We start from the raw sequence: 27057 nt of genomic DNA on the forward strand, positions 1-27057 counted from the left end.
CTCATTTGGTTGAGCGTCCGACTTTGGCTCAGGTCATGATCTCACAGTTCGTGAGTTTGAGCCCCGTGGTGGGCTCTGTGCGGACAGCTCAGAGCCTAGAGCCTGCTTCCAATTCTGTGTCTCCCTCTCTCTCTCTGCTCCTCCTCCACTTGTGCTCTGTCTCTCTCTCAAAAATAAATGTTAAAAGAAATTAAAAAACCCCACAAATATTTGCCCCAGAATTACTCCATTTTGATCTGTATTTTTATTATACACTTACAGATCATTTTAATGTTATTTGATTTAAAAAAATAATTTTTTATTATTCTCATTTATTAATGTTATTTGATTAATTGTTAAAACAACAGGTATGATAACCATTGTGCTAGGCACCTGGGAAAATAGGAGCAAGATGTATAATAGCCTTTGGAAGTATTTTTGGCTTATTGGCTGTAGCTCTAAGTTTATTTTTGTGATTCACAGTTTAGTCACTTTATTTATTAAATATTTTGAAAGACTAAGATTTCAGAAGTAATGTTTTAGTGTAAGGGAGTTGATATCCAGTATATTGTTTGTTTTGTGAACAAAATGCTGAAAAATTGTGTGTGTCAGTCAGCTTCATCCAAAGGAGAATGGTTAGTTTTTTTGTCTCCTATATCAATTAGGTGAACCTAATTTCCTTTGGAAATGAACATTTACATGCCCAAACTTCTGACTCTCGGCTATGCCCAAGAGACTTTGTTTTATAGATAACACGATATCATTCATCACATGGATAAGCAACCATCCACTATGACAAGCTGGAGAATGAGGCAGAATCACAACAGAATAAGATTGGAGGTGTGAAGGGATTGAAACAACAGATACCGCACCAAGTTTGCCCACATTGATTAGGCCCCAGGCAACTTAATGAAAGCTTGTCAAGCTCACAAATCTAAATGGATATGAAATACTCATTTGGGAAAAGTACTTCGGTTCCCTGGTTAATTGTCCTATTATTTTATTTATTTAAGCCATAGCTACACCCAATGGGGGCTCAAACTCACAACCCCTGAGATCAAGAGCCATGAGCTCTACCAACTGAGGCAGCCAGGTGCCTGCCCTATTTTCTTTCAATGGGAAATTTCATATTGAGCTTTACTTTTTGGCGTGGGGGAATTTATTATTGAGACATTTGAAAAGACTTCATTGCCTTTTTGCTGGGGAGGTATTGTTTAATTTGGTTTGGTTTGTGAAAACACCAGTTTAAGAGGAGTGTTATTTCTTCAGCAGGCAAGGGAGAGGAAGCACTTTAGTTCCTCCCCACATCCTATGATGACCTCAGGAAGTCCCCAGAGCCAGGCCTGTTAACATGCATGTAGCACGGCATCTATAGTTTCTCTTCTAGCATTAGCTGTTGAAGTTAATATCCAATTGGAACAGAACAGAGGAACATTCTTCCATCAAAAGAACTATAGTCCTTCTTAAGCTTGGCCAATGTAAGCCTAGAGGCTGAAAAGCCCATTAGGTGCTTTTGTTCTGTCAGTTCTCTGGATGTGGAAGCGTGCCAGTTTTTGAGTGACTTTAGCCTCACTTTCTACTGTTGGAGTAGCTGAGGTTGTTTGTCTGAAGGGGATACCAAGGAACTGCTAGAAAGTGGTATTTTACTTGAAACTGTGTTTGCTCTTATTGTATTGATATTATATGGCTACATAAAAGAGAAAAATAATAATAAAGAAAACTTCACTGAAATGTAAGCATTAGGATAAACTGTGAAGGTTTCACCAGTGGGGGACAGACACTTTCAAACCTCACTCTTAGTCCCAGGGCCTCCTATCATTCTCTTCAGGGCCAGCTTTACCTCTTGGTTCCGCAGAGTGTAGATGAGGGGGTTGAGGAAAGGAGTGATAGCTGTGGGAAATAAGGCAGCTGCCCCATCCAGGGGGCTGTTGGTTTCAGGCCTCAGGTAGATGAAGGCACAGGGCACATAGTACACGGTTACCACGGTTACGTGGGCCCCACAGGTTGAAAAGGCTCGGCGCCGCCCATCAGTTGTGCGGATTCTCAGGATGGCCTGAGTGATCTGTACATAGGAGAGGAGGATCAGGGAGAAACAAGTGGCAACCACCACCCCAATGTCCACAAAGGTCACCTGCTCGTTGACTGTTGTATCAGTACAGGCTAGCCTCAAAACTGCAGGGATGTCACAGAAGAAGTAATCTACCTGGTTTGGCCCACAGTAGGGCAGACGGAAGGTTAGGATAGCCTGGAGGGCCCCATGGGTGGATCCTGCCACCCAAGCTCCAGTCACAAGCAAGGTACTCAACTTAGCATTCATGAGAATATGGTAGCGCAGGGGTTGGCATATTGCCAAGTACCTATCGTAGGCCATCAAGGTATAGAGGAAGCACTGGGTGCTACCCAAAAAGTGATAGAAATAGAGTTGAGCAACACAGCCGCCAAAGGGGATGGGTTTGATGCCTAGAGTGAAGTTCATCATGAGGCGGGGGACAATGATGGTAGAGATGCCCATGTCAATGACGGAGAGAACACCAAGAAAGATGTACATGGGACGGGCATGGAGCTGCGGGTCTACCCAGACAGTGACTAGAATGAGCAGGTTTCCCAGCTGAGTCAGGATGTAGATTAGCAAAAAGAACACAAACAGAAATGTCCTTAGTCTGAGTGGGTAGGGAATTCCTGTGAGAATGAACTCAGTCAACGATGTGCTGTTGACTCTTTCCATCCTCTGGAGATCTTACCTAGAGAATGGACAAGAGAAGAGTTAGCATGGAAGTGAGAAGGAAGTGAGGAAAACCTAGAGAAAGAGCTTGTAAAAAATGAAGGGCAATGATGGAGAAGTTTCTTTATGTGGGGGAGATGACAGATAGGGAGAAGTATGCTTTATGGCAAGAGATGGCCTATTTAGTAAATACAGTTTTATTGGAACACAGCCATGCTCATTTACTTATGTGTTGTCTGTAGCTGCTTTGGTGCTATGATGGCAGAGTTAAGTAGTTGCATTTGTCCTGAAAAGCCTAAAATATTTATTCTCTGGGCTTTTACAGAAAAAGCTTGCTCCTAGGAGTTTGTACCTGGAACACTTTTGCCAAAGATTAAGGGTTTACTGGAAGCAACATGTGTGGGAAAAGACACTTGTTTTGTTAGATGCTCTGCCACTTTAACCTCCAGAATCCACTGACTCATTCTTATCGTGCCAGTACATAAACTTATACGTAGAGTGGGGAGTATGCAGAAAGGGAATGAGAAAATTCTTTGTACCCATTTGTAGTAGAGAGAATGGAACACAATTGTGATTAAATGGCTAGTTGTATGTGACATATCTTGATGCTGTGTGAGTCTACTCTCCAAGTTCTTTACAATGAAAGGAAGTCCATGAGGCTGTAAGCATGTAAATAAAGTTACAGTTGGTACTTGCTGCTATGTATTTTGTTTCTTTGTATATAATAGTGTGGCCTTGCGACACAGTAAGGAAAGAGAGGAGAAAAGGAAGCAAAGATGGATGTCTGTAGTGAGACATCAGAGATGAGAGAAAAAGCAAGGATGACTGGAGAGGATGAGAGAAGAGCAGGGCAAATGGCTTTCAGCGTAGAAGAGTTATTTTAAGTTTTTGGTCCAACCTCTTGATTGGCATTTCCCACCTAAAGAAAAAGGTTGATTAATGAGCTTTTAAAACTCACCAGTTGTACAATTCGCTAATATCTAAGCTTATGGGTTGAGGTGGGATGTCCAAGAAATTGAAATGGATTGATTCATTGATTTTGCTCTGGAATGATTCACATCCACTCAGAAGGAAGAGAGTGAGATTAACAGAGAAGTCAGGAACTCTCTGATTAATAATTCCCTCCAGCTTCACTCTTGTGCTTTGGCTCAAATGAATGTGAAGAGCAGGGAAGTGACAACCTTTGAGAAAGACATTATGGACAGATGGTCCTGCTGCTGGCTGGAAACCCTAAATGTTAATATTGTAATGAATCTGGGTCATCAGCTTGCTTCTTGGCTCCCAGAAAAGTTTCACAGCTCTGTTGGGTTCTCATTTCCTTATTGAGGTTATGAGGATGGGGAACGAAACTCTGGACCCAATTCTGACACATAGTGACCAAGAGTGGGTGGTTATACTCAACCCTTACATTAAACACTTAACTTAAAAAAAAAAAACCACTTAATTTTAAAACTGCTATATCCATGCCCTGTCAAAGCTTAGCCCTCATAATTTTACCATCTCTTATAGAATTGTAAAAAGGCACCAGTACATCATTCTACCCCTGTCATATTGCTTTTTTTTTTTTTGCAAGTGAATGGAACAGCAGTTGTGATTTTTCAAAAAAAAATATTTAAAAACAGTGATGGCTGAACTTCAAAAGTTGACTACAGAGCTCTTCTGGAAGTCAGGGTTACAAAACCAGGCCCATTCCTTCCATTTCCCAGTTTCAGGAACTGCAGAGGGTTACAAGTTTCCTTGACAAATTCATAACAGCCCCCCAGCAGCCCTGGCCTGAATGAGTTCAGGTAGTTTCTCTGGTGCTTGTTGTAGGATGCTATAGTTCCCCGGGGTCACAGAAATCTGATGTTAAACTCTGCAGATTTAGAAGCCTGATTTGGTCAGGTCTCCTTAGAGGAATCAACACTGGGAAACCAATTCATGCTATTCAATACCTGAGAGAATGACTTGTAAACCAAACAGCCAATTTGTTAATTTACAGTGGGAGATCTCATTCCCATGACTGAAATAGTGTGTTTACTACCCAGGGCAACCACTGACTAATATTAAGATCTCGGGAAATCAAATTAGGAATCGGATGCATATTTCTAAGTTTTGAATCAGAGCAAAGAGACTATGATGGGGCACACTTAATTGAGGCTGTGATAGGTGTAACTCAATGAGTTATACCTGGTGAATTACACAGTACGTTTATCTAGAAGTATTTTTTTTAAAATTTTTTTCAACGTTTATTTATTTTTGGGACAGAGCATGAACAGGGGAGGGGCAGAGAGAGAGGGAGACACAGAATCGGAAACAGGCTCCAGGCTCCGAGCCATCAGCCCAGAGCCCGACGCGGGGCTCGAACTCACGGACCGCGAGATCGTGACCTGGCTGAAGTCGGACGCTTAACCGACTGCGCCACCCAGGCGCCCCATCTAGAAGTATTCTTTAATCTTGCCTCCAGATACAATATTTTTTTTTCAGGAAGTAGTGGGGGTACATTGATAAAGTTTTACTTTATTAATTTTCTTTCTAAATTTAATTTCCCTAGTCATTTTTTCTCTTTTGTTTTCCATACTGTTTTCCTGTTTGCATTAGGGAATGTTCTCTGTTCTTTGAGTTACTCTCTAGGAACTGTTCTTTCTTTGGGGAAATTTGCTGTAAATAGGGAATTCCAGTCCACACAGGGTATGCTGATTCTTGTTTTCAATCAGAGAGAATAGTATTTCATTATCTTGCCCTTGGATTTTAGGTCCATCTTTTTTTCTTTCCCTAATTTTTTTAAAGCAAGATCTACGCCCAGTGTGGGGCTTGAACTCATGATGCCAAGATGAAGAGTTGCATACTCTACTGACTGAGCCAGCCAGGTGCCTAGACCCATCTTAATGGGAGCGATGAGGGGATGGGATGTAGTCTTATTTGTAATACTGTCCTTATTAGGTGTGCTCTCATTCCAGTTGCAATGAAAATTTCCTCCATTTCTTTAACAAGTTTTCCCTCATTTAGCTATAAAGATAATAAATGGGACAACTTCCTTTTCGCCTCAGATCTGTTACGACCGTCTTCCTTGTGGTACTGCCATTATCATAGGTCTCCAAGAATGAAGCTTGGTGTTTACTGGATGAACACACTTCTGCTTGCTCTGATTCATTAATATCCCAGATGTGGCTCTGAGACACATTTAATCATTTCAATAATAAAACTGCAGGGAAGGACAGAGGAACATGGCACAAGGAGAAAGGAACATGACACGGATGAAACCTCCATGGACTAGGGTGATATGAACTCACAGAACAATGGTATTTTACATCTGTGTAGTGCTGTCATGATCCTCAGAGGAGATAAATGACAGAGGAGTCCTATAGCTGTATGGTGCAAGAGTAAGGACCCCAACTAGATTTTATGGTTTTAAGTTCAGTTTTCCTTTAAAAAATTTAATGTTTATTTTTGAGAGAGAGAGAGAGAGAGAGAGAGAGAGAGAGCGCGAGCGAGCAAGCAAGCATGAGCAGGGAGGGGCAGAGAGAGAGGGAGACACAGAATCTGAAGCAGGCTCCAGGCTCTGAGCTATCAGCACAGAGCCCGACGTGGGGCTCAAACTCATAAACTGCGAGATCATGACCTGAGCTGAAGTTGAATGCTCAACTGACTGAGCCACCCAGGCGCCCCTCCTGTTCAGTATTCTTTCTACATTTTACTTAACATTCTTTTCCTACAAATAATATGATTTACTAAATTATTTTGGCTGATTTCAGGATTTTAAATCATTAGAAGTTTTCAAAATTCACTGGCAATGTTAATCCTGGTGTCCTGAGGCCATAGCTTTGTCTGTGATCTGAGTAACAATTTTAAGAGTTTGATGGTTTATTCTGTCAAAGACTCTAAATGGGAGCTGCTGCTCCATTTCTAAACCTAAATGTAGAATTAAGTGCAAGTTTTAAAGTTAAACAAGAGTTAATATTTCTTACCATGAATCTGTGAAGTGGACCATCTCCTTTCTGTCTGGGATTCTAGTGCACTGAGTATGTCTTTGTGAAGTAGATCATTGCCTGGGGGCTTAGCAGTATTTTCATTTTACAGAGATTTCGACTGTGAAGGTATTGATGCAGGATGCTTTTCTTTTATGTTTATTTATTTATTTTTGAGAGAGAGAGAAAGAGAGAGAGGAAGCAGGGGAGGGGCAGACAGAGAGGGAGACAGAGAATCTGTCAGCACATAGCCTGATGCAGACCTCAAACTCATGAACTGTGAGATCATGACCTGAGTCTGAGTGGGATGCTTAACTGACTGAGCTACCCGGGAGCCCCGATGCAGTATGTTTTTGAATTGTGATATGATATCAAATATGAAAAGTTATTTAGTACATGCATGTTATAAGAAAGATATGGGAATCATTAGTGGATCACAAAATGATTATACATCTATAAATTTGATCATCAAAAATTTGCTAGTGACTGATTTGCCCAGGGGATCAGGTATCTTTTCTAAGGAGATAAAGGGCACAGTCTTGACCCCATTTCAGCAGATGACTTTTGCTTAATTCTGGTCCCAAATACATACCTAACTCTAGTCACCTATCTCTCAAATGGCCATGAAATAAATACGTATTTAAAAAAGTTTTTTAATACAACTAAATCAGATTAGACTTTCTTTTAATTTGTAAAAAGCATCTCAAATATTTAGAAAATTTAGATGATCTGCTGCCATTTTCTGAATTTTACAATAAGACATATAAATTGTAAAATTATTTGGAGGAATAACATTGGAATGAACACATATAAGGACATGAGAAAATTTTGATTTACTAAGTCTGAGAAAGGAGATAAAGCATTTCTATTAATGCTGAGCACCTGGCTCAGTCGGTTAAGCATCCAACTTTTGATTTCAGCTAAGGTCATGATCTCATGGTTCATGAGATCAAGCCCCATGTCTGGCTCTGCATTGGGAATGTGGAGCCTGCCTAGGATTCTCTCTCTCCTTCTCTCTTCCCCTCCCCTGCTCATCTCTCTCTCTCTCTCTCTCTCTCTCTCTCTCTCTCTCTCTCTCTTTCTCTCTCTCTCTCTCTCAAAATAAATATTAAAAAACCCAAAACCCAAAAACATTTCCATTAACATAAAACCCTTATTAGAGTAATGAGTTTGAAGCATGTAACATACTCACTAACATAGAAATCAGATTACAATTTTATTCATATCCATCCTTCACATTTTGGGCAAAGAAACTGCCTTAAGGGTCGGGGGAGGGATCTGATAAGGAACAAACAGCAAGGTGCAGAGATGGAACCACCACAGAACTCTAAGATACTCTTACCTTCTCTGGTTGGTATGCAATCCAGGCAGTGAATGAACCTCTTAAGAAAGGTAGCTTTGGATGAATTGTAGCCAATACAAGTCTTGTGGAAATAGTGTTATCTTGATATAAAGTAGCTAAATGGTAGCTGCATAGTCTTTCTGTGAGAGCATAAACAAACATATTGAATGATTAGACAAGGGAAGACATGGAGAGATGAAGTGAGTGTGGAGAAATCCTTTGCACGGTGTTTGGACTGAACATTTATATATATCTGAAACTTACTCTGTGTTCATCTATATTTGAGAATATCTTCCTCTCTTTTAAGAACTTCTTTGCACCAGTGATCTTGTAAGTGATGTTTAATTCTGGAAAATGGGATAGAACAATGGCAGGTGCTACTCGGGGGCAGGTGCTTCACCTGGTGGTGCCAGTATCCACAGAAACTCCTTTTTCAATCTGAGATAAGGTATATAAATCTGTTCCTAGAGAGATTTCAGTGACTTTGGATCCCACAGGGTCAGCAGATTTTGTTGTGAAGGGCTCACGACAGAAGACCTGAATAGTCAGTTCTGGTTGGAACAAAGTGAAGGACCAAATTACTGAAACCTGATTTATTTGCTTGTTTATTTGTAGACGTCCTCTTCCAGTTGCCTTATTAACTGGGGGAAGAGTTTTGGCCCCCACTGAAGGTAATTGCTAAGGTTGGTCTCTCTCGTGTTCTGTTACTTCTTTTATTTTCTCTAGAGTCAATTACAGTGTGTGAGACTTGCAGCTTGGGGACTGTTGTAATGGGATCCCTGTGATAAGCCAAGACCAGTATCTTGGTTTGTTTCCTGGGATACCCCCTTAGTTTCCAGCTTTTCCCAATTTTGTAACATCAGCAGGGACAAAATCTGTGGGGCTTAATAAGGCTTGTTGTTGATTTTATGTCTGTGATTTCTTTACTCTTCCAAAAAAAAAAGAAAAAAAGAAATTTGGAGAGAAAAAAAAAGCTAGTGTGGTTGTTACTGGTCAATGATATCTTCTTATTGGCACATTCACACTTTATGAAAGTCATATGTTAGAATTACTAAGGTGCTAACATAGATCTGATAGTGAAGGAGAAACAGACTCTCAGGGTAGAGGAACATGGAAAGTCATCCAATCTGTCATCTAGCTGTCATATATAATACCATAAGTGATGTTCACTGAGCAATGATTTTTATTAATATTTCTTGGTTCTGTGTTTTGAATACTTTGAGATTGGTCTTACTTATTTTCTGCTAGTCTGATCTTTGGAATTCTCTGAAGCCCCCTTTCCGTTTTTTTTCCCCTCAAATGTCTAGAGATGGTCTAGGTCTTCAGAGAATACCTTAAATGTGATCTGTTTCACCTGCCTGCAGGCTTTTGTGGTGATCTCTATAGCTCCTAAGTTGCCTTGGAATTGAAATGTCTAGAGTAGAGGTTGGTGAACTTTTTCCGGAAAAGCCAGATCATATTTTTGGCCATGAGGACCATACAGTCTCTGTTGTAACTATTCAAGTCTGCCATTGTACATAGAAGTGGCCATAAATGATACACATAAAATAGGCATGGCTGTATTACATAAAACTTCATTTGTGGACACTGACATTTGAATTTCACATAAATTTCAATGACAAAAGTCCTTCCTTATCAGTAATTACTTTAAACGCAAATGGTTAAATTTCCCAATCAAGGACAGACTGGCAAAACAGATAAAAAACACATGATCCAATTATATGTGCCTGTAAGAGACTCACTTGAGATCCAAAGACACAAACAGGCTGAAAGTGAAAGGACAGAAAAAGATATTCCATGCAAATAGTAGCCAAAAGAGAACAGGAGTAACTATACTAACACCAGACCAAACATTTAAATACAAAAAGTTACAAGAGACAAAGAAGGACGTTACATGGTAAAAGATTCAATACAACAAGAAGATATAACAATGATTAGTGTTTATACAGCTAATGACAGATCGAAATATATGAAGCAAAACCTGATGGATTGAAAGGAGAGATAGATCTACAATAATAGTTGGAGACTTCAATATACCACCCACAATGGATAGAACAACAAAAGATAAGGAAATAAAGGACTTAAACAACAATAAGCCAACTAGACCTAACAGAGATATACAGAATATTCTACCCAAAAAACAGAATACACATTCTTTTTTTTTTTTTTTAATTTTTTTTTTCAACGTTTATTTATTTTTGGGACAGAGAGAGACAGAGCATGAACGGGGGAGGGGCAGAGAGAGAGGGAGACACAGAATCGGAAACAGGCTCCAGGCTCCGAGCCATCAGCCCAGAGCCTGACGCGGGGCTCGAACTCACGGACCGCGAGATCGTGACCTGGCTGAAGTCAGACGCTTAACCGACTGCGCCACCCAGGCGCCCCCAGAATACACATTCTTAAGTGCACATGGGACATTTTTCAGGATAGACCACACATTGGGCCACAGATTAAGTCTCAATGTATTTAAAAAAATAGACATGCTACAAAATATGTTTTCTGACTATAATGAGATTGTTAGAAGTTAATAAAAGGAAAACTGGAAAATCCACAATATTGTTGAAGTTAAACACACTTTTAAAAAAATGTTTATTTTTGAGAGAGAGAGCGAACATGAGCAGGGGAGGCACAGAGTGAGAGAGGGGACAGAGGATCTGAAGTGGGATCTGCACTGACAGCAGGGAGCCCGATGCAGAGCTCAAAATCACAAACTGTGAGATCATGACCTGAGCCAAAGTCAGACACCTAACTGGCTGAGCCCCAACACAATTTTTTTTTAAAGTAAGCTTTACACCCCATATGTGGCTTGAATTAATGACCCTGACCAGGAGTCACATGCTCTACTGACTGAGCCAGCCAGGCATTCCCAAATAATATACTTTTAAACAACCAATGGACAAAAGAAGAAATTGCAAAGGAACTTAGAAAATATTTAAAGATGAAAACAATATGACAGGGGCACCTGGGTGGCTCAGTCGGTTAAGCGTCCGACTTCAGCTCAGGTCACGATCTCGCGGTCCATGAGTTCGAGCCCCATGTCGGGCTCTGGGCTGATGGCTCAGAGCCTGGAGCCTGCTTCCCATTCTGTGTCTCGCTCTCTCTCTGCCCCTCCCCCATTCATGCTCTGTCTCTCTCTGTCTCAAAAATAAATAAACGTTAAAAAAAATTAAAACAAACAAACAAAACAAAAAACAATATGACATACCAAAGCTTTTTGGACACAGTGAAAGTAGTGCTAAGGGGAAACTTAGAGCTATAAGTGCTTACTTTAAAAAACAAAAAGAATCCCTGGGCACTGATAGCTAGCTCAGTTGGTAGAGCATGGAACTCTTTTTTTTTTTTAATGTTTATTTATTTATTTTGAGAGAGAGAGAGAGAGAGAGAGAGAGAGACCGACCGAGTGAGCAGGGAAGGGGCAGAGAGAGAGAGAGAGAGAGAGAGAGAGAGAGAGAGAGAGAGAGAGAATGAATCTTAGGCTAGCACAGAGCTTGATGCAGGGCTCAATCTCATGAACCATGAGATCATGACCTGAGCTGAAATCAAGAGTTGGGGGCTTAACTGATTGAGTCACCAGGCACCAGAAGCATGCAACTCTTGATCCCAGGGTTGCAAGCTGGAGCCCCACACTGGGTATAGAGTTTACTTAAACAAACAAGCAGAACCAAAACAAAACCAGAAAGATCTCAATCAACAACATACTTTTAAAACTAAAGGATCTAGAAAAAGAAGAACATACTAAACCCAGAGCTAGCAGAAGGAAAGGAATAATAAAAGATTAGAACACAGATGAATGAAAAGGAGAATAGAAAAACAGTAGAGAATGTCAATGAAACCAAAGAAAAGATAAAAGAAATGGACAAACTTTATCTAGATGGACTAAAACAAAGAGAAAAGACTCAAATTATAAAGTCAGTAAAGAAAGTGGGGACATTACTATTACTTCTACAGAAATAAAACAGATTATAAGGGAGTACTATGAATAATTGTATACCAAAAAATTGGATAACCTAGATGAAATGAACAAATTCCTAGATATACAAAACTTGCTAAGACTAACTTGTGAAGAAATAGAGAATATGAAAAGACCCATAACTAATAAAAAAATTAAATAAGTAATGAAAAAAATCTCCCAACAAAGAAAAGCTCTGGACCAGATGGCTTCACTGGTAAATTCTACCAAACATTTTAAAGAAGAACTAATACCAATCCTTCTCAAACTTTTCCAAAAAATTGAAGAGGAGGAAACACTAACTCACTGTATGAGGCCAGCACTACCCTGATATTAAAGCCAGAAAAAGACTACAAGATAATTACAAACCAATGTCCTTTATATATACATTGATGCAAAATCCTCAATGAAATACTAGCAGCAGAAATCAGCAGCATTTTAAAAGATTATACACCATGATGCCAGGTGAGTGTTGTGATTTTCCATAACCCCTGAAATCTTGCTGCTACACGATCGTGTGAACTTTTTCTGGGGCGGGCTAGCACCCAGCTGCAGTCTCTGGGAATGGGCAGCAACATGGTCCTGCAAACGTTCCTGGGGGTGGGCCGGTCCCTGGCCATTGCTCAGTGAGACCCTCCCCCAGAAGGTCTGAGAGGGTCAAAGCTGCAGTTCCTCAGAAATGAGGGGTTGGGAAACACAGCTGCATCTGAGAAAAAACTCAGGAGGGAGGTGCTGCCTGGCAACCTGACGGCTTGGTTATGGACAGTGTAAAAGTGGGCAGTGGATGGAAGCTGGAGACAAAGGACAGGTGTGTGATTGCTGGTCAGGGAGAACAGAGTTCTGACACTAGAGACTGGGTAGTTGGGTGATGCCATTTTCACCTCTCCTGCACATGCGCATACACACCTACAGGTGCCACAACCCACCCCAGTAAGCTAAGCAGTGCCATCTAGTGGAGAACGGAGCTGTTACACTAAGCCCCGCCCATCTGGGCCAACCTCACGCTTCAGGAACACCACAAGTCTTTCCACCTGCTTAGTTTACAGACTATAAAGTGCTTCATAGTTTGACTTCTAGGGGAAAACGATGTAATTTCAATCATATTTCAGTCTGTTCAGTAGTCCATCTATTCAATTTTCTTTTTTTTCATTTTTTTTTGTTGAATAAAGAAAAAAGTTTTTATTTTCAATTTTTATTAAAATATTTTTCTTTAATTTTTTTCTACTATATTTTTTACTTTTTTGTAAAATTTTCAAATTCTATTTTGCTTCCACCATTTAATTTTATTCTATTTCATTGTATTCATTTTTTCAAATTTTCAAAACGTTTTCCTTTTTTTTCCTTTTTCTCCCCCACCCCCTTTTTTCTCTAATCTATCAAGCTTCTTTCAACAACCAGACAAAAACTACCTAGGACCTACCATCATGCATTTGATTTTGTGTGTGTGTTGTTTTTAATTTTAATTTTTTACTTTATTAATTCCTTTTCTTCTGCCAAAATGATGAAATGAAGGGATTCACCCCAAAAGAAAGAGCAGGTAGAAATGACAGCCAGGGACTTAATCAACACAGATACAAGCAAGATGTCTGAACCAGATTTTAGAATCATGATAATAAGAATACTAGCTGGGGTCAAAAATATATCAGAATCCCTTTCTGTGGAGATAAAAGTAGTAAAAGCTAGTCAGGATGAGATAAAAAATGCTGTAACTGAGCTGCAATCTTTTTTTTTTTTCAACGTTTATTTTATTTTTTGGGACAGAGAGAGACAGAGCATGAACGGGGGAGGGGCAGAGAGAGAGGGAGACACAGAATCGGAAACAGGCTCCAGGCTCTGAGCCATCAGCCCAGAGCCTGACGCGGGGCTCGAACTCACGGACCGCGAGATTGTGACCTGGCTGAAGTAGGACGCTTAACCGACTGCACCACCCAGGCGCCCCCTGAGCTGCAATCTTGAATGGATGCCACAGCAGCAAGGATGGATGAGGCAGAGAAGAAAATCAATGATATAGGGGACAAACTTATGGAGAATAATGAAGCAGAAAAAGAGACTAAAGCAAAAGAACATGATTTAAGAATCAGAGAAATCAGTGACTCATTAAAAAGGAACAACAGGTGTCCCAGAAGATGAAGAGAGAGAAAAAGGGGTAGAAGGGTAATGTGAGCAAATCATAGCAGAAAACTTTCCTAACCTGGGGAAACACAGACATCAAAATCCAGGAAGCACAGGGGACTCCCATTAGATTCAACAAAAACCGACCATCAACAAGGCATATCATAGTCAAGTTCAAAAATACTCAGGCAAGAAAAGAATAATGAAAGCAGCAAGCGGAAAAAAAGTCCTTAGCCAGCAAGGCAAGACAGATCAGGTTTGCAGCATACCTATCCACAGAAAGTTGGCACGCCAGACAAGAGTGGCAGGATATAGTCAATGTGCTGAATCAGAAAAATATGCAGCCACGAATTCTTTATCCAGCAAGGCTGTCATCAAAATAGAAGGATAGATAAAAAGTTTCCCTGACAAACAAAAATTAAAGGAGTTTGTGACCACTAAACCAGCCCTGTGAGAAATTTTAAGGGGGACTCTCTCAGGGGAGAAAAGATGAAAATACACATACATACATACATACACACATACCAAAAGCAACAAAGATTAGAAAGGACCAGAGAACACCACCAGAAACTCCTACTCTACAAGCGTCATAATGGAAATAAATTCATATCTTTCAATACTCACTCTAAATGTCAATGGACTCAATGCTCCAATCAAAAGACATAGGGTAACAGAATGGATAAGAAAACAAGACCCATCTATATGCTGTTTGCAACAGACCAACTTTAGACCTAAAGACACCTTCAGATTGAAAGTAAGGGGGTGGAGAAGCATCTATCATGCTAATGGTCGACAAAAGAAAGCCAGAGTAGCCATACATATATCAGTGAATCTAGACTTTAAAATAAAGGTTGTAACAAGAGATGAAGAAGGACATTATATCATAATCAAGGGGTCTATCCACCAAGAAGACCTAACAATTATAAACATTTATGCTCCAAATGTGAAACACCCAAATATATAAATCAATTAATCACCAACATAAAGAAACTCATTGATAATACCATAATAGTAGGGAACTTCAACATCCCACTTACAGCAACGGGCAGATCATCTCAACAGAAAATCAACAAGGAAACAATGACTTTGATTGTCACACTGGACAAGATGGACTTAACAGATATATTCAGAACATTTCATCCTAAAGCAGTGGAATATACATTCTTCTCCACTGCACATGGAATGTTCTCCGGAATAGACCACACTCTAGGACAAAAATCAGCCCTCAAAAAGTACAAAAAGATCGAGATCATACTGTGCATATTTTCAGACCACAACACTATGAAACTCAAAATCAACCACAAGAAAAAATTTGGAAAGGTAACAAATACTTGGAGACTAAGGAACATCCTACTAAAGAAGGAATGGGCTAACCAAGAAGTTAAAGAGGAAATTAAAAAGTACATGGACGCCAATGAAAATGCTAACACCACAGCCCAAAACCTCTGGGACACACCAAAGCAGTCATAAGATCAATCCAGACCTTCCTAAAGAAGGAAGAAAGGTCTCAGATACACAACATAACCCTACACCTTAAAGAGCTGGAAAAAGAACAGTAAATAAAACCCAAAACTACCAGAAGACAGGAAATAAAGATTCGAGCAGAAATCAATGCTATTTAAACCAAATAAGCAGAACAGATCAATTAACCAGAAACTGGTTCTTTGAAAGAATGAACAAAATTGATAAACCACTAGCCAGTTTGATCAAGAAGAAAAAGGAAAGGACCCAAAGTAATAAAATCAAGAATCAAAGAGGAGAGATCATGACCAACACAACATAAATAAAAACAATAGCAGGAGTATATTATGAGCAATTATATGCCAATAAAATGGGCAACCTGAAAGAAATGGAAAAATTCCTAGAAACATATAAACTGCCAAAACAGAAACAGGAAGAAATGGAAAATTTGAACAGATCCATAACCAGTAAAGAAATTGACTTAGTAATCAAAAATCTGCCAAAAAAACAAGAGTCCAGGGCCAGATGGCTTTCCAGGGGAATTCTACCAAACATTTAAGGAAGAGTTAACACCTATTCTGTTGAAGCTCTTCCAAAAAATAGAAATGGAAGGAAAACTTCCAAACTCTTTCTATGAAGCCAGCATTATCTTGATTCCAAAACCAGACAAAGACCCCACTAAAAAGGAGAACTATAGACCAATTTCCCTGATGAACATGGATGCAAAAATCCTCAATAAGATATTAGCCAACCGGCTCCAAGAACACATTAAAAAAGTAATTCACCATGACCAAGTGGGATTTATACCTGGGATGCAGGGCCAGTTCCATATCCGCAAAACAATCATCATATCAATAAAAGAAAGGACAGGAACCATATGGTCCTCTCAATAGATGCAGAGAAAGCATTTGACAAAATACAGCATCCTTTCTTGATAAAAACCCTCAAGAAAATAGGGGTAGAAGGATCATAGCTTGAGATCATAGAAGCCATATATGAAAGACCCAATGCTAATATCATCCTCAATGGGGAAAAACTGAGAGCTTTCCCCCCAAGGTCAGGAACAAGACAGGGATGTCCACTCTTGCCACTGTTATTCAACATAGTATTGGAAGTCTTAGCCTCAGCAATCAGACAACACAAAGAAATAAAAGGCATCCAAATCGGCCAGGAGGAGGTCAAACTTTCACTCTTCGCAGATGACAGGACACCCTATATGGGAAACCCTAAAGATTCCACCAAAAAACTACTAGAACTGATCCATGGATTCAGCAAAGTTGCAGGATATAAAATCAATGCACAGAAATCAGTTGCATTCCTATACACCAACAATGAAGCAACAGAAAGAGAAATCAAGGAATCTATCCCATTTACAATTGCACCAAAACCCATAAACTACCTAGGAATAAATGTAACCAAAGAGGGGAAAAATCTATACACTCAAAACTACAGAAAGCTTATGAAAGAAATTGAAGACACAAAAAAATGGAAAAATACTCCATGCTTCTGGATAGGAAGAACAAATATTGTTAAAATGTCAATACTACCCAAAGCAATCTATATATTCAATGCAATCCCTATCAAAATAACACCAGAATTCTTCAGAGCTTGAGCAAACAATCCTAAAACTTCTATGGAAACAGAAAAGACCCTGAGTAGCCAAAGCAATCTTGAAAAGGAAAACTAAAGCAGGAGGCATCACAATCCCGGACTTCAAGCTGTCTTACAAAGCTATAATCATTAAGACAGTATGGTACTGGCACAAAAACAGACACTCAGATCAATGGAACAGAATAGAGAACCCAGAAATGGACCCACATGTAAATTTAATGTAAATTAAAAAAAAACCGATTATACACCATGACCAAATAGAATTTATTCCTGGAATGCAAGAATGATTCAACATATGAAAATTGATCAGTGTATTATGCCACATCAAGAAAATGAAAGAAAAAAAAGGACACGATCATCTCAATAGATTCTGAAAAAGCATTTGACAAAATTCAACACTTTTTCTTGATGAAAAACACTTAGCAAACTGGGAATAGAAAAAAAACAATAAAAGCCATATATCAAAAATCCACAGCAAACATACTCAATGGTAAAAAGCTGAAAACATTTCTTCTAAGGTCAGAAACAAGGCAAGGGTTCCTGTTTTCACTACTAAAAAAAAATTTTTTTTTTAATGTTTATTTACTTTTGAGAGAGACACACACACACACACACACAGAATCCAAAGCAGGGTCCAGGTTCTGAGCAGTCAGCACAGAACCTGATGCAGGGCTAGAACTCCCAAATTGTGAGACCAAATTCAGGCGCTTAACCTGACCTGAGCTGAAGTCAGGCACTAACTGACTGAGCCTCCTAGGTGCCTCTGTTTTCACTACTTTTATTCAACAAAGTACTTGAAGTTCTAGCCAGAATAATTAGTCTAGAAAAAGAAATAAATGGCATCAAAACTGGAAAGGAAGAAGTAAAATTATCTGTTTGCAGATATGATTTTATATATAGAAAACCCTGAAGATTCCACATAAACAAATGGTTAGAAATACTCAAAATGAATTCAGCAAATTAGCAGAATATACTCAGCACATAAAAGTCAGTTACATTTCTATACACGAACAATGAACAATATGAAAAGGAAATGACAAAAACAATTTCATTTATAACAGCATCAAAAAGAATAAATGTTTAGGAATTAGAACTTAACCAAGGAGGTGAGAGGTTTTTTACAATGAAAACTACAAAACATTGTCTAAAGAAATTGGTGAATTTTACAGAAACTTAATCAATTTAATTTCACAAATAAATGGAAACACATCTGATGTTCATGGATTGGAAGATATAATATTGTTAAAATGTCAGTACTCAAAAAAAGTCAGTCCTATTCAAACTAATCTACTGACTCAGTGCAGTCCCTATCAAAATCCCCCAATGACTTTTTTTTTGTTTTTGTTTTTGTTTTTTGGCACAAATAGAAAAACTGGGGCTCAGCCAGTTAAGTGCCTAACTCTTGATTTTTGGTTCAGGTCACGGATCGTGAGTTGGAGCCCCATGTTGGGCTCTGTGCTGACAGGGTGGAGAGCCTGCTTCAGAGTCTCTGTCTCCTTCTCTTTTTGCCTCTCCCCCTGCTCTCTCTCTCTTTCCCTCTCTCTCAAAAATAAATAAACGTTAAAAAAAAAAACACCTGAAAAACGAAGTAAGTCACTTAATACTGTTACAGTTTTATTCAGGGTAACTTACCAACAAGGAGGGATCTGTAAGTTCAACAACGGTACGTGGCCATTCTCCATCCTCATTCTGCTGTGATTCCCTGCCCAGTCCAGACCTTAATTCCCAGCTTTTATGGAGAAGCGCAGGGTGGTGAGATCACAGCGTAGTTATCTAAAGTGGCATCATCTGTGTGCAAGAGGATCTCTGCTAGTTACCTGAAGTGGAGTCTTCTGTCTTCCACTTTAGGAAAGATCAGAACAAACCTTCCTGAGTTTTGGTCAGGGCATACATTAACTTCTATGGGGCCTGGAACATGTAGCCCCAAGAGGTCACTGAGCATGAAAAAGACGGAATTACTATTATCAGCACTCCTACAAAAAGGAATAAAACTGGAAGACTCACACTTTCTGATTTTAAAACTTACTACAAAGCTACAGTATTCAAAAGTGTGGTACTGGCGTTAAGACAGACACGTGGACCAATGAAACAGAACGAGGATTCCAGGCGCACCTGGGTGGTTCAGTGGGTTAAGCCTCTGACTTGGGCTCAGGTCATGATCTCACGGTTTGCAAGTTCAAGCCCTGTGTCAGGTTCTGTGCTGACAGCTCAGAGCCTAGAGCCTGCTTCAGATTCTGTGTGTGTCTCTCTCTCTTCCCCTCCCCGCTTGCTGTCTGTCTCTCTCTCTCTCAAAAATAAATAAAACACTAACTTTTTTTTTTAAAGATTCCAGAAATAAATCCTTGCAGATATAGTCACGTCATTTTTGACAAGGGTGTCAAGACCATTCCCTGGGGAAAAGGACAGTCTTTTCAGCAAGTGGTGCTAGAACAACTGGATATTCACATACAAAAAAATGAAGTTGGACCCTTACCTAACACCATATACATAAATTAACTCAAAATGGATCAAAGACTTAAACATAAGACCTAAGCCAATAAAACTCTCAGGAGGAAACTTAGGACAAAGTCTTCACAACATTGGATTTGGCAATGATTTCTTGGATATGACACCAAAGTCACAGGTAACAACAACAACAAAAATAGACAAATTTGACTTAATGAAAATTAAAAATGTTCATTAAAAATGCTATTAACAGAATAAAAAGGCAATCCATAGAATGAGACAATATATCTGCAAATTATATATCTGATAAACAGTTGATATCCAGAACTCCTAAAACTCAACAACAACAAAAATGGACAACCTTATTTAAAAATGGGAAGGGGCGCCTGGGTGGCGCAGACGGTTAAGCGACTGACTTCAGCCAGGTCACGATCTCGTGGTCCGTGAGTTCGAGCCCCGCGTCGGGCTGTGGGCTGATGGCTCAGAGCCTGGAGCCTGTTTCCGATTCTGTGTCTCCCTCTCTCTCTGCCCCTCCCTCGTTCATGCTCTGTCTCTCTCTGTCCCAAAAATAAATAAACGTTGAAAAAAAAATAAAAATGGGCAAAGGACTTGAATGGACATTTCTCTAAAGAAGGCATACAAATGGCTAGCAAGCACATGAAAGAATGCTCCACATCACTCATTTTTCAGGAAATGCAAACCTAAACTACAATGAGGTACCACCTCACACCCATTAGGATGGCTACTATCAAAAACCCAGAAAACAACCAGTGTTGTTGATGCTGTGGAAAAAAGGGAACTCCCATCCACTCTTGGTGGGAATGTAAAATGGTATAGCCACTGTGGAAAACAATATGACAGTTCCTCAAAAACTTAAAAATGGAATTACCACATGGTCCAGTAATTTCCCTTCTGGGTATATACCCAAAGAACTGAAAGCAGGATGCTGAAGAGATGTTTAAACACCCATAGTCACAGTAGCATTATTCATAATAGAGAAACATGGAAGCAATCCCAGAGTCCATTGATGGATAAATGGATAAACAAAATGGGATATATACACATATATATGTATATATATGTATATATGTGTGTGTGTGTGCGTGTGTGTGTATACATGCATATATATACAGTGGACTGTTAGTCAGCCTTAAGAAGGAAGGAGATTCTGCAGTATGCTATGACATGAATGAATCTTGGGGGCATTAAGCTAAGTGAAACAAGCCAATAACATAAGATGGCTATTGTATAATTCCACTTATATAAAGTACTTAGAAGAGTCAAAATCATAGAGACAGAAAGTAGAATGGTTGTTGTCAGGGCTGGGGGAAGGGGACAATGGATGGTTATTGTTTAATGGGCATATCTTTTAAGTTTTAAAAGATGAAAGGAGTTCTGGGGATGGATCGTGGTGATGGTTGCCAACAACATGAATGTATTTAATACCACACAAGGATACACTTAAAATGATTAAGATGGTAACTGTTATGTGTATTTTACCACAATAAAAAATATCTGCAAAAGAAAATTGGACTAGCATGACCTCGCACATCTAAATGAGTGAAAAAACTGTGAGTAAATGAAAGAACACATTTACCTGGTCCCTCATTTTCTAAAAGAGCTATTGACACTTTCTCTTATATTGCAACTGAGTCCTCTGTCTCCATATTTTCTTGTTCTTCTAGATAAGACCATGACAGGTCACAGTGGGTAAGTCAAGGTCATTTCTATCACCCTGGCCTGGTCAGAGGGATATTGTGTGATTAACTGATTGGTCCACTGAATCACTAACCAGGTGACTTCCAGATCTTTGTCTATTTGGCATTATGATAATTGGCCAAGAGTTTTTTCTGGATACTTTGGACAATTTAGATGTAGTTTGAAAGTCTTTCCTGGTTCTAATTTTTAAAAAATTGCTGATTGAGTGAAATATTAATAAGGATGAGGTAAGGCTCCTGCGATAAAGTAATCCATTAACAAATCCTTGATTTAAAGGATTAGAGGTTTATTTTCTTCTCACTTAAAATTCCGAAGTGAATGTTGGTAGGTGATTCATCTCCCTGATGTGAGCAAAGCGATCCAAGTGCCTAGAGGCCTGGGAAATTATGACTGAAGCAATGGATGGAGGGTGGTAGGGTAGCATTATACTGGTATTCCCCAATTTTTCTGGAATAATCCCCCTCCTCCTAGATAGGGCATTACTCCTCATATTCAACATTTGTGTAGAGTGTGCTTTCTCCTGAGAGGTGTATCGGAAAAGTATAAAACAGCTCTGGCCAATTTATTGCGGTTAAATATAGCACTAGAAGCTTCTTAGTAGAATTACATCCAGTTCAGCTTAAGCCAACATATATTTTTGAACGTTTGCCACACGCAGCAGAAGCTGAGAGGTGTGGTAGCAATGGTGAGGCAGGAAGTCCCTGGGCCTGTAGTTACTTGTTTTCTCTGGTGGCCTTTCCACCTGCTGTTATTCTCTTCAGAGCGGACTTCACTTCCTGGTTCCTCAGGGTATAGATGAGGGGGTTCAGTAATGGAGTGACAACAGTGTAAAACACAGCCACTGCCCCATCCAGGGGACTCTTGGAGCCAGCCCTGAGGTAGGTGAAAATGCAGGGGACATAGTAGACTGTGACCACGGTTAGGTGGGAGCCGCAGGTGGAGAAGGCTCGGCGCCGCCCGTCAGCAGTGCGTATCTTGAGGATGGCGCGGACTATGCAGGCGTAGGAGAGCAGAATTAACATGAAGCAACTGGCAGCCACCACCCCAATGTCCACAAAGGTCACAAGCTCATTGACGGTCGTGTCAGCACAGGCCAGCCTCAATACTGCAGGGATGTCACAGAAAAAATAATCCACTTGGTTGGGCCCACAGTATGGCAGACGGAAGGTCAGGGTGGCCTGGACAGACCCATGGATGGAGCCGGCCACCCAAGCCCCAGCCACGAGGATGGTGCATAACCTCCCATTCATGAGCACGGGGTAGTGCAGGGGCTGGCATATTGCCAGGTACCTGTCGTAGGCCATCAAGGTGTAGAGGAAACACTGGGTGCTGCCCAGGAAGTGAAAGAAATACAGTTGAGCCACACAGCCACCAAAGGGCATTGCCTTGCTGGCAGGAGTAAAATCCAATATTAGCCGAGGGACAATGACTGAGGAGAGCCACATGTCCAGGAATGAGAGCACGCCCAGAAGAATGTACATGGGGCGAGCGTGGAGCTTTGGGTCAGCCCACACGGTGAGCAGAATGAGCAGGTTCCCCAGTTGAGTCAGGATGTAAATGATGAAGAAGACCAGGAAGAGGAGGGTCCTCAGACTGGGGGGGTGAGGTAAGCCCAGGAGAATGAAGCCTGTCACGACGGTGTCCAGGGATGTGTTTTTGGTCTCTCTCATGTCTTTCTGTAGTATGTCGGGATGAGTGGTGGAGTCAGACAAGGGAAGTATCCACAGGAGGTGGTGAGAGAATGGTTTCATCTCATGACCAGGGTCTAGGGGGGATACAGAGGACTTCTTTATTTTATTTATTTTTTATTTTTATTTATTTATTTTTAATATATGAAATTTATTGTCAAATTGGTTTCCATACAACACCCAGTGCTCATCCCAAAAGGTGCCCTCCTCAATACCCATCACCCACCCTCCCCTCCCTCCCACCCCCCATGAACCCTCAGTTTGTTCTCAGTTTTTAACAGTCTCTTATGCTTTGGCTCTCTCCCACTGTAACCTCGGACTTCTTTATTTTAAAGTAGAAAGCATTTGCCATCAGTCATCTGGGTTTGCTCTGCAAGACAAGCCCTCAGAGGCTGGTTGATTTCTAGATGTCCAGACATGCTCCTTCTATGGGAGATACTATTTCAAGTATTGGAAGCCAAGGCACAAGGTTATGTCTTAATAACAGTGTTAGTGAATATGATGGGTCTGTAACCCCAAGGGGGACCACAGAGAAATGGATTTTGGAGCAATGTGGACCAGTTACTCCGTAATTACCATCCCTATTGTTGGAATGGACTTCTCAAAATGTCTCTTGTAGATCTACAAGAATCTTTGAAATCTAACCCTTATATATTTCTATAATCTTCTTTCTTTGGTTCCCTCAGAGCACCAAGGACCTTCTGGCCCCACTTCTGGAGTATACTGATTCATCTCAACACAGTCTCATTCCTCAGGACTCACTTGGCTGTCGCTTCCTTTGGGAAGAGTTTTTCTCCCTTAGAAGACAATCTTCTTGGAGATACAAATTTATATTGTAAACGGCAGTTGCAGCACAGTGTGATGAGAGCTATTTGCCTGAATGCTCCCTGGTTTCTTCTATTAGATTATAAGCTCCTTCAGAGCAAAGACCAAGTCTTTTTTGTTCTTTTACTGTATCTGCAGCACCTGCCACAGTGTTTGGCAACAGTAAGGTAATTAATAAATGTTGGCTGATTGTCTGACTGAATGGCTTTTGCCAACTCAGGTTAGTCCTGCATCCTGTTTCCCTGTGTGATCACATCTCTCCTGCTTTGTGTCACAAAGTCAGCACTGACGGGTGAGGGGACTGGCCACATACTTCAGCAGTGTGAGTCTGTTCCCAGCGTAAACAAAGTCAAAGGCATCACCCATGTTTTCTGTTTGCCTTAGAATGTTATTTAACTTTATTGATTGACCTCAGTAGTTTATTGGTTTTGGTGATTTGGATTATAACAGATTGATTTTTATAGGATTTCACCTTTGGTGTGTTATTATTTTAAGATCTTATTTGACTTTCAACAAATGAGATTCTCAAAAACACTTTAAAGGTATTAAACACCTGAGCACGATATTATTTAAAACCCCCCTTTGATGAATGGTTTGTTCAAAAAAAAGTTTTTTTCTCCAAATAGTGTTTTAGGTATTTTTACCTAGGCTTAAACTAAAAGATCTTGTAATTCTTAAGAAATAACAAAGAAAAAAATTTAAACTGATAGGAGGTTAAGAGGCTAGTTATACGGAGGTGGGAACATCAACAGATCTAACTGCTGGAATGTCGTTAAAAATGTAGGGGTGTCTGGGTGGCTCAGTCGGTTAAACGTCCGACTTCGGCTCAGGTCATGATCTTGTGGTCTGTGAGTTTGAGCTCTGCGTCGGGCTCTGTGCTGACAGCTCAGAGTCTGGAGCCTGTTTCAGATTCTGTGTCTCCCTCTCTCTCTGACCCTCCCCCGTTCATGCTCTGTCTCTCTTCTCAAAAATAAATAAATGTCAAAAAAAAATGTAAAAAATGCTCTTATAAACATTAATCTCAACATATACATACATATATGTAAAGATTTTATTTTATTTATTTTGAAGACTTTATTTATTTATTTATTTATTTATTTATTTATTTATTATTTATTTGTTTTAAGTAGGCTTTAAGCTCAACATGGGGCTTGAACTTACAACCCTGAGATCAAGAGTTGCATGCTCTACTGACAGACCCCACCAGGCACCCCCAGTCTCAAACATATTTTATCTTCATCATTATTTAAAAAGAACTAAGTGGATATAATAATATCTGGTAGTGATTAATATTACTCAATGTCTCATGTTCTATAGAATCCATAGAAATATTAATAATAGACTTTGCCCACAAAGAGAAAAATATATTCGCTATTACCTGATTTTCAGAAGGAAGAATAATTTCTTTCAGGAAGGATGGATGGTACTTTCTATGGCTAGAACAGAAAGGGAAGACAAAATTTGAGAGCATGTGTATGATACCAATTATGAAACCTTATTTTGTGTCAGCTAGAGGAGATACATATTACAGATATGCTCCTATCTTAGGCAAATGATGTCTTTCTAGAATTTTTTATGAAAATCAAATTTTCATAAATCAATTCATATTAGCATTATACTAAAAAGTTATTTGGAGAACATCCATAATGAATCTCTATGGATAGTAAAAAAAAAGAAAAACCTTAGTTCATCTTTCTTCTCCCAGCTGTGGTGCACACATCTCGATGCACTTTCCCAAAGGACCTGCTGGGAGAAGGCTGGAAGGCATACCTCTCTCTGTGTGGCTCTGGGTGTTCTGGCTGGCCTGCATGGGAACAGGGGGGCTGCAGTGGTGGGTCTGAGGGAGAAGCTCCTTTTCCAGGCAGAGTCAGCAGAAGACAGTGGTTTTGATTTGAGGTGGCGTAAGGTAGAATCTCTTGGAGAGGCAGGGATTGCCTGCAGAAGCACTAAGAGAGACTTTTAGAAAAGAGAACAGCCTTTTCTCTTTTTAATTATTTATGTGTTTATTACTATTATTATTTTTCAAATCCTCCTTCCAAATTTCATTTATTTTTATTTTTTAATGCTTATTTTTTTTTGAGAGAGACAGAGAGAGGGAGCAGGTGGGGGAGGGGTGGAGAGAGAGGAAGACAGAGGATCCAAAGTGGGTTCCACACTGACAGCAGAGAGACTGATTCGGGGCTCAAACTCACAACCTGTGAGACCATGACCTGAGCCGAAGTTGAAGGCCTAACCAACTGAGCCATGCAGTTGCAACCCCCCTTTAAAAACTTTTTTAGGGGTGCCTGAGTGGCTCAGTCAGTTAAGCGTCTGACTTCGGCTCAGGTCATGATCTCACAGTTTGTGGGTTGGAGCCCCGTGTCGGGCTCTGTGCTGCCAGCTCAGAGCCTGGAGCCTGCTTTGGATTCTGTGTCTCCCTCTCTCTCTGCCCCTCCCCTGCTCACACTCTGTCTCTCTCTCTCAAAAATAAATAAACATTAAAAAATATTTAAAAACTTAAAAAAAATGTTTATTTATTTCTGAGACAGAATGTGAACAGGGGAGGGACAGAGAGAGGGAGTCACAGAATCTGAAGCAGGCTCCAAGTTCTGAGTTGTCAGGACAGAGCCTGACATGGGGCTTGAACTCACAAGACATGAGATCATGACCTGAGCTGAAGTAGGATGCTTACCCAGCTGCCCCTTCTTTTTTTTTTTTAAAGCCTATTTATTTATTTTGAGAGAGAGAGAGAGAGAGAGAGAGAGAGAGAGAGCGTGCTCACAAGCAGGGGAAGGGCAGAAAGAGAAAGAGAGAGAGAGAGAATTCCAAGCAGGCTCCTCACTGTCAGCACAGAGCCCGATGTGAGGCTCGAACTCATGAACCACGAGATCATGACCTGAGCTGAAACCAAGAGTCAGACACTTAACGGACTGAGCCAACCAGGTGCCCCTTTTTTCTCTTTTCTAGAGATAAAGGAGCCCGCCTAGAAAAAAAAAGAAGAAAACTAACTGAATAATTTTTCCTCTTAATTTATCTGTGATTTTTTATCATAGAGCTGTTAATTTTTTGAAGTTGTGTCACTTAAGCTATTTAAATTGAGGAGTGAAGCAAGCTAAGATTCATCAATTAAAAACATTTTAAGTATCCACATGGTGGCTAATGTGATATAGATTAAAACATTTCCTGTTTTAAATAGTTTTTGGTATTGTTAAGGCCATCATATAAAATAGTTGCACTTTAGTTTTTATGTTTATTTTTTTAAAACTTAAAAAAATTTT

General features: G+C 40.0%; 2 protein-coding genes and 1 long non-coding RNA gene across 5 annotated transcripts in view; all 3 read right to left on the reverse strand.

The window, feature by feature from the left end:
- LOC123386003 overlaps positions 1-19328 on the reverse strand; it is a 37876-nt gene extending 18548 nt beyond the window's left edge. For both annotated transcript variants that reach the window (XR_006599385.1, XR_006599386.1), the window contains exons 1-2: positions 18756-19328; positions 7991-8130 (exon numbers count right to left, since the gene is read on the reverse strand). This is a non-coding gene — a long non-coding RNA (uncharacterized LOC123386003). The remainder of the gene's footprint in view (positions 1-7990; positions 8131-18755) is intronic.
- LOC101098305 (olfactory receptor 10G3) lies at positions 211-4052 on the reverse strand. The gene has a single exon (XM_045059662.1). The coding sequence runs from the start codon at positions 2702-2704 to the stop codon at positions 1763-1765; it is 942 nt and encodes a 313-aa protein (XP_044915597.1). The 5' UTR covers positions 2705-4052; the 3' UTR covers positions 211-1762.
- A 1207-nt stretch (positions 19329-20535) lies between the features above and the next one.
- LOC109500755 (olfactory receptor 10G2) overlaps positions 20536-27057 on the reverse strand; it is a 51374-nt gene continuing 44852 nt past the window's right edge. Inside the window, exons 5-7 of one of the 2 annotated variants that reach the window (XM_045059663.1) lie at positions 25571-25756; positions 25179-25236; positions 20536-23052 (exon numbers count right to left, since the gene is read on the reverse strand). In XM_045059663.1, the coding sequence (XP_044915598.1) occupies positions 22001-23038 (1038 nt within the window). In that variant the 5' untranslated portion in view covers positions 23039-23052; positions 25179-25236; positions 25571-25756 and the 3' untranslated portion in view covers positions 20536-22000. The remainder of the gene's footprint in view (positions 23053-25178; positions 25237-25570; positions 25757-27057) is intronic. The other variant, XM_023255575.2, reaches the window with a different exon arrangement.

Source organism: Felis catus, chromosome B3, assembly GCF_018350175.1.
Source record: "Felis catus isolate Fca126 chromosome B3, F.catus_Fca126_mat1.0, whole genome shotgun sequence".
In the NCBI taxonomy this organism is placed as follows: Eukaryota; Metazoa; Chordata; class Mammalia; order Carnivora; family Felidae; genus Felis; species Felis catus.

What these genes read in the sequence shown, in the direction of transcription:
- LOC101098305 (XM_045059662.1), bottom strand. Translation starts at nt 2,704, where the DNA reads ATGGAAAGAGTCAACAGCACATCGTTGACTGAGTTCATTCTCACAGGA.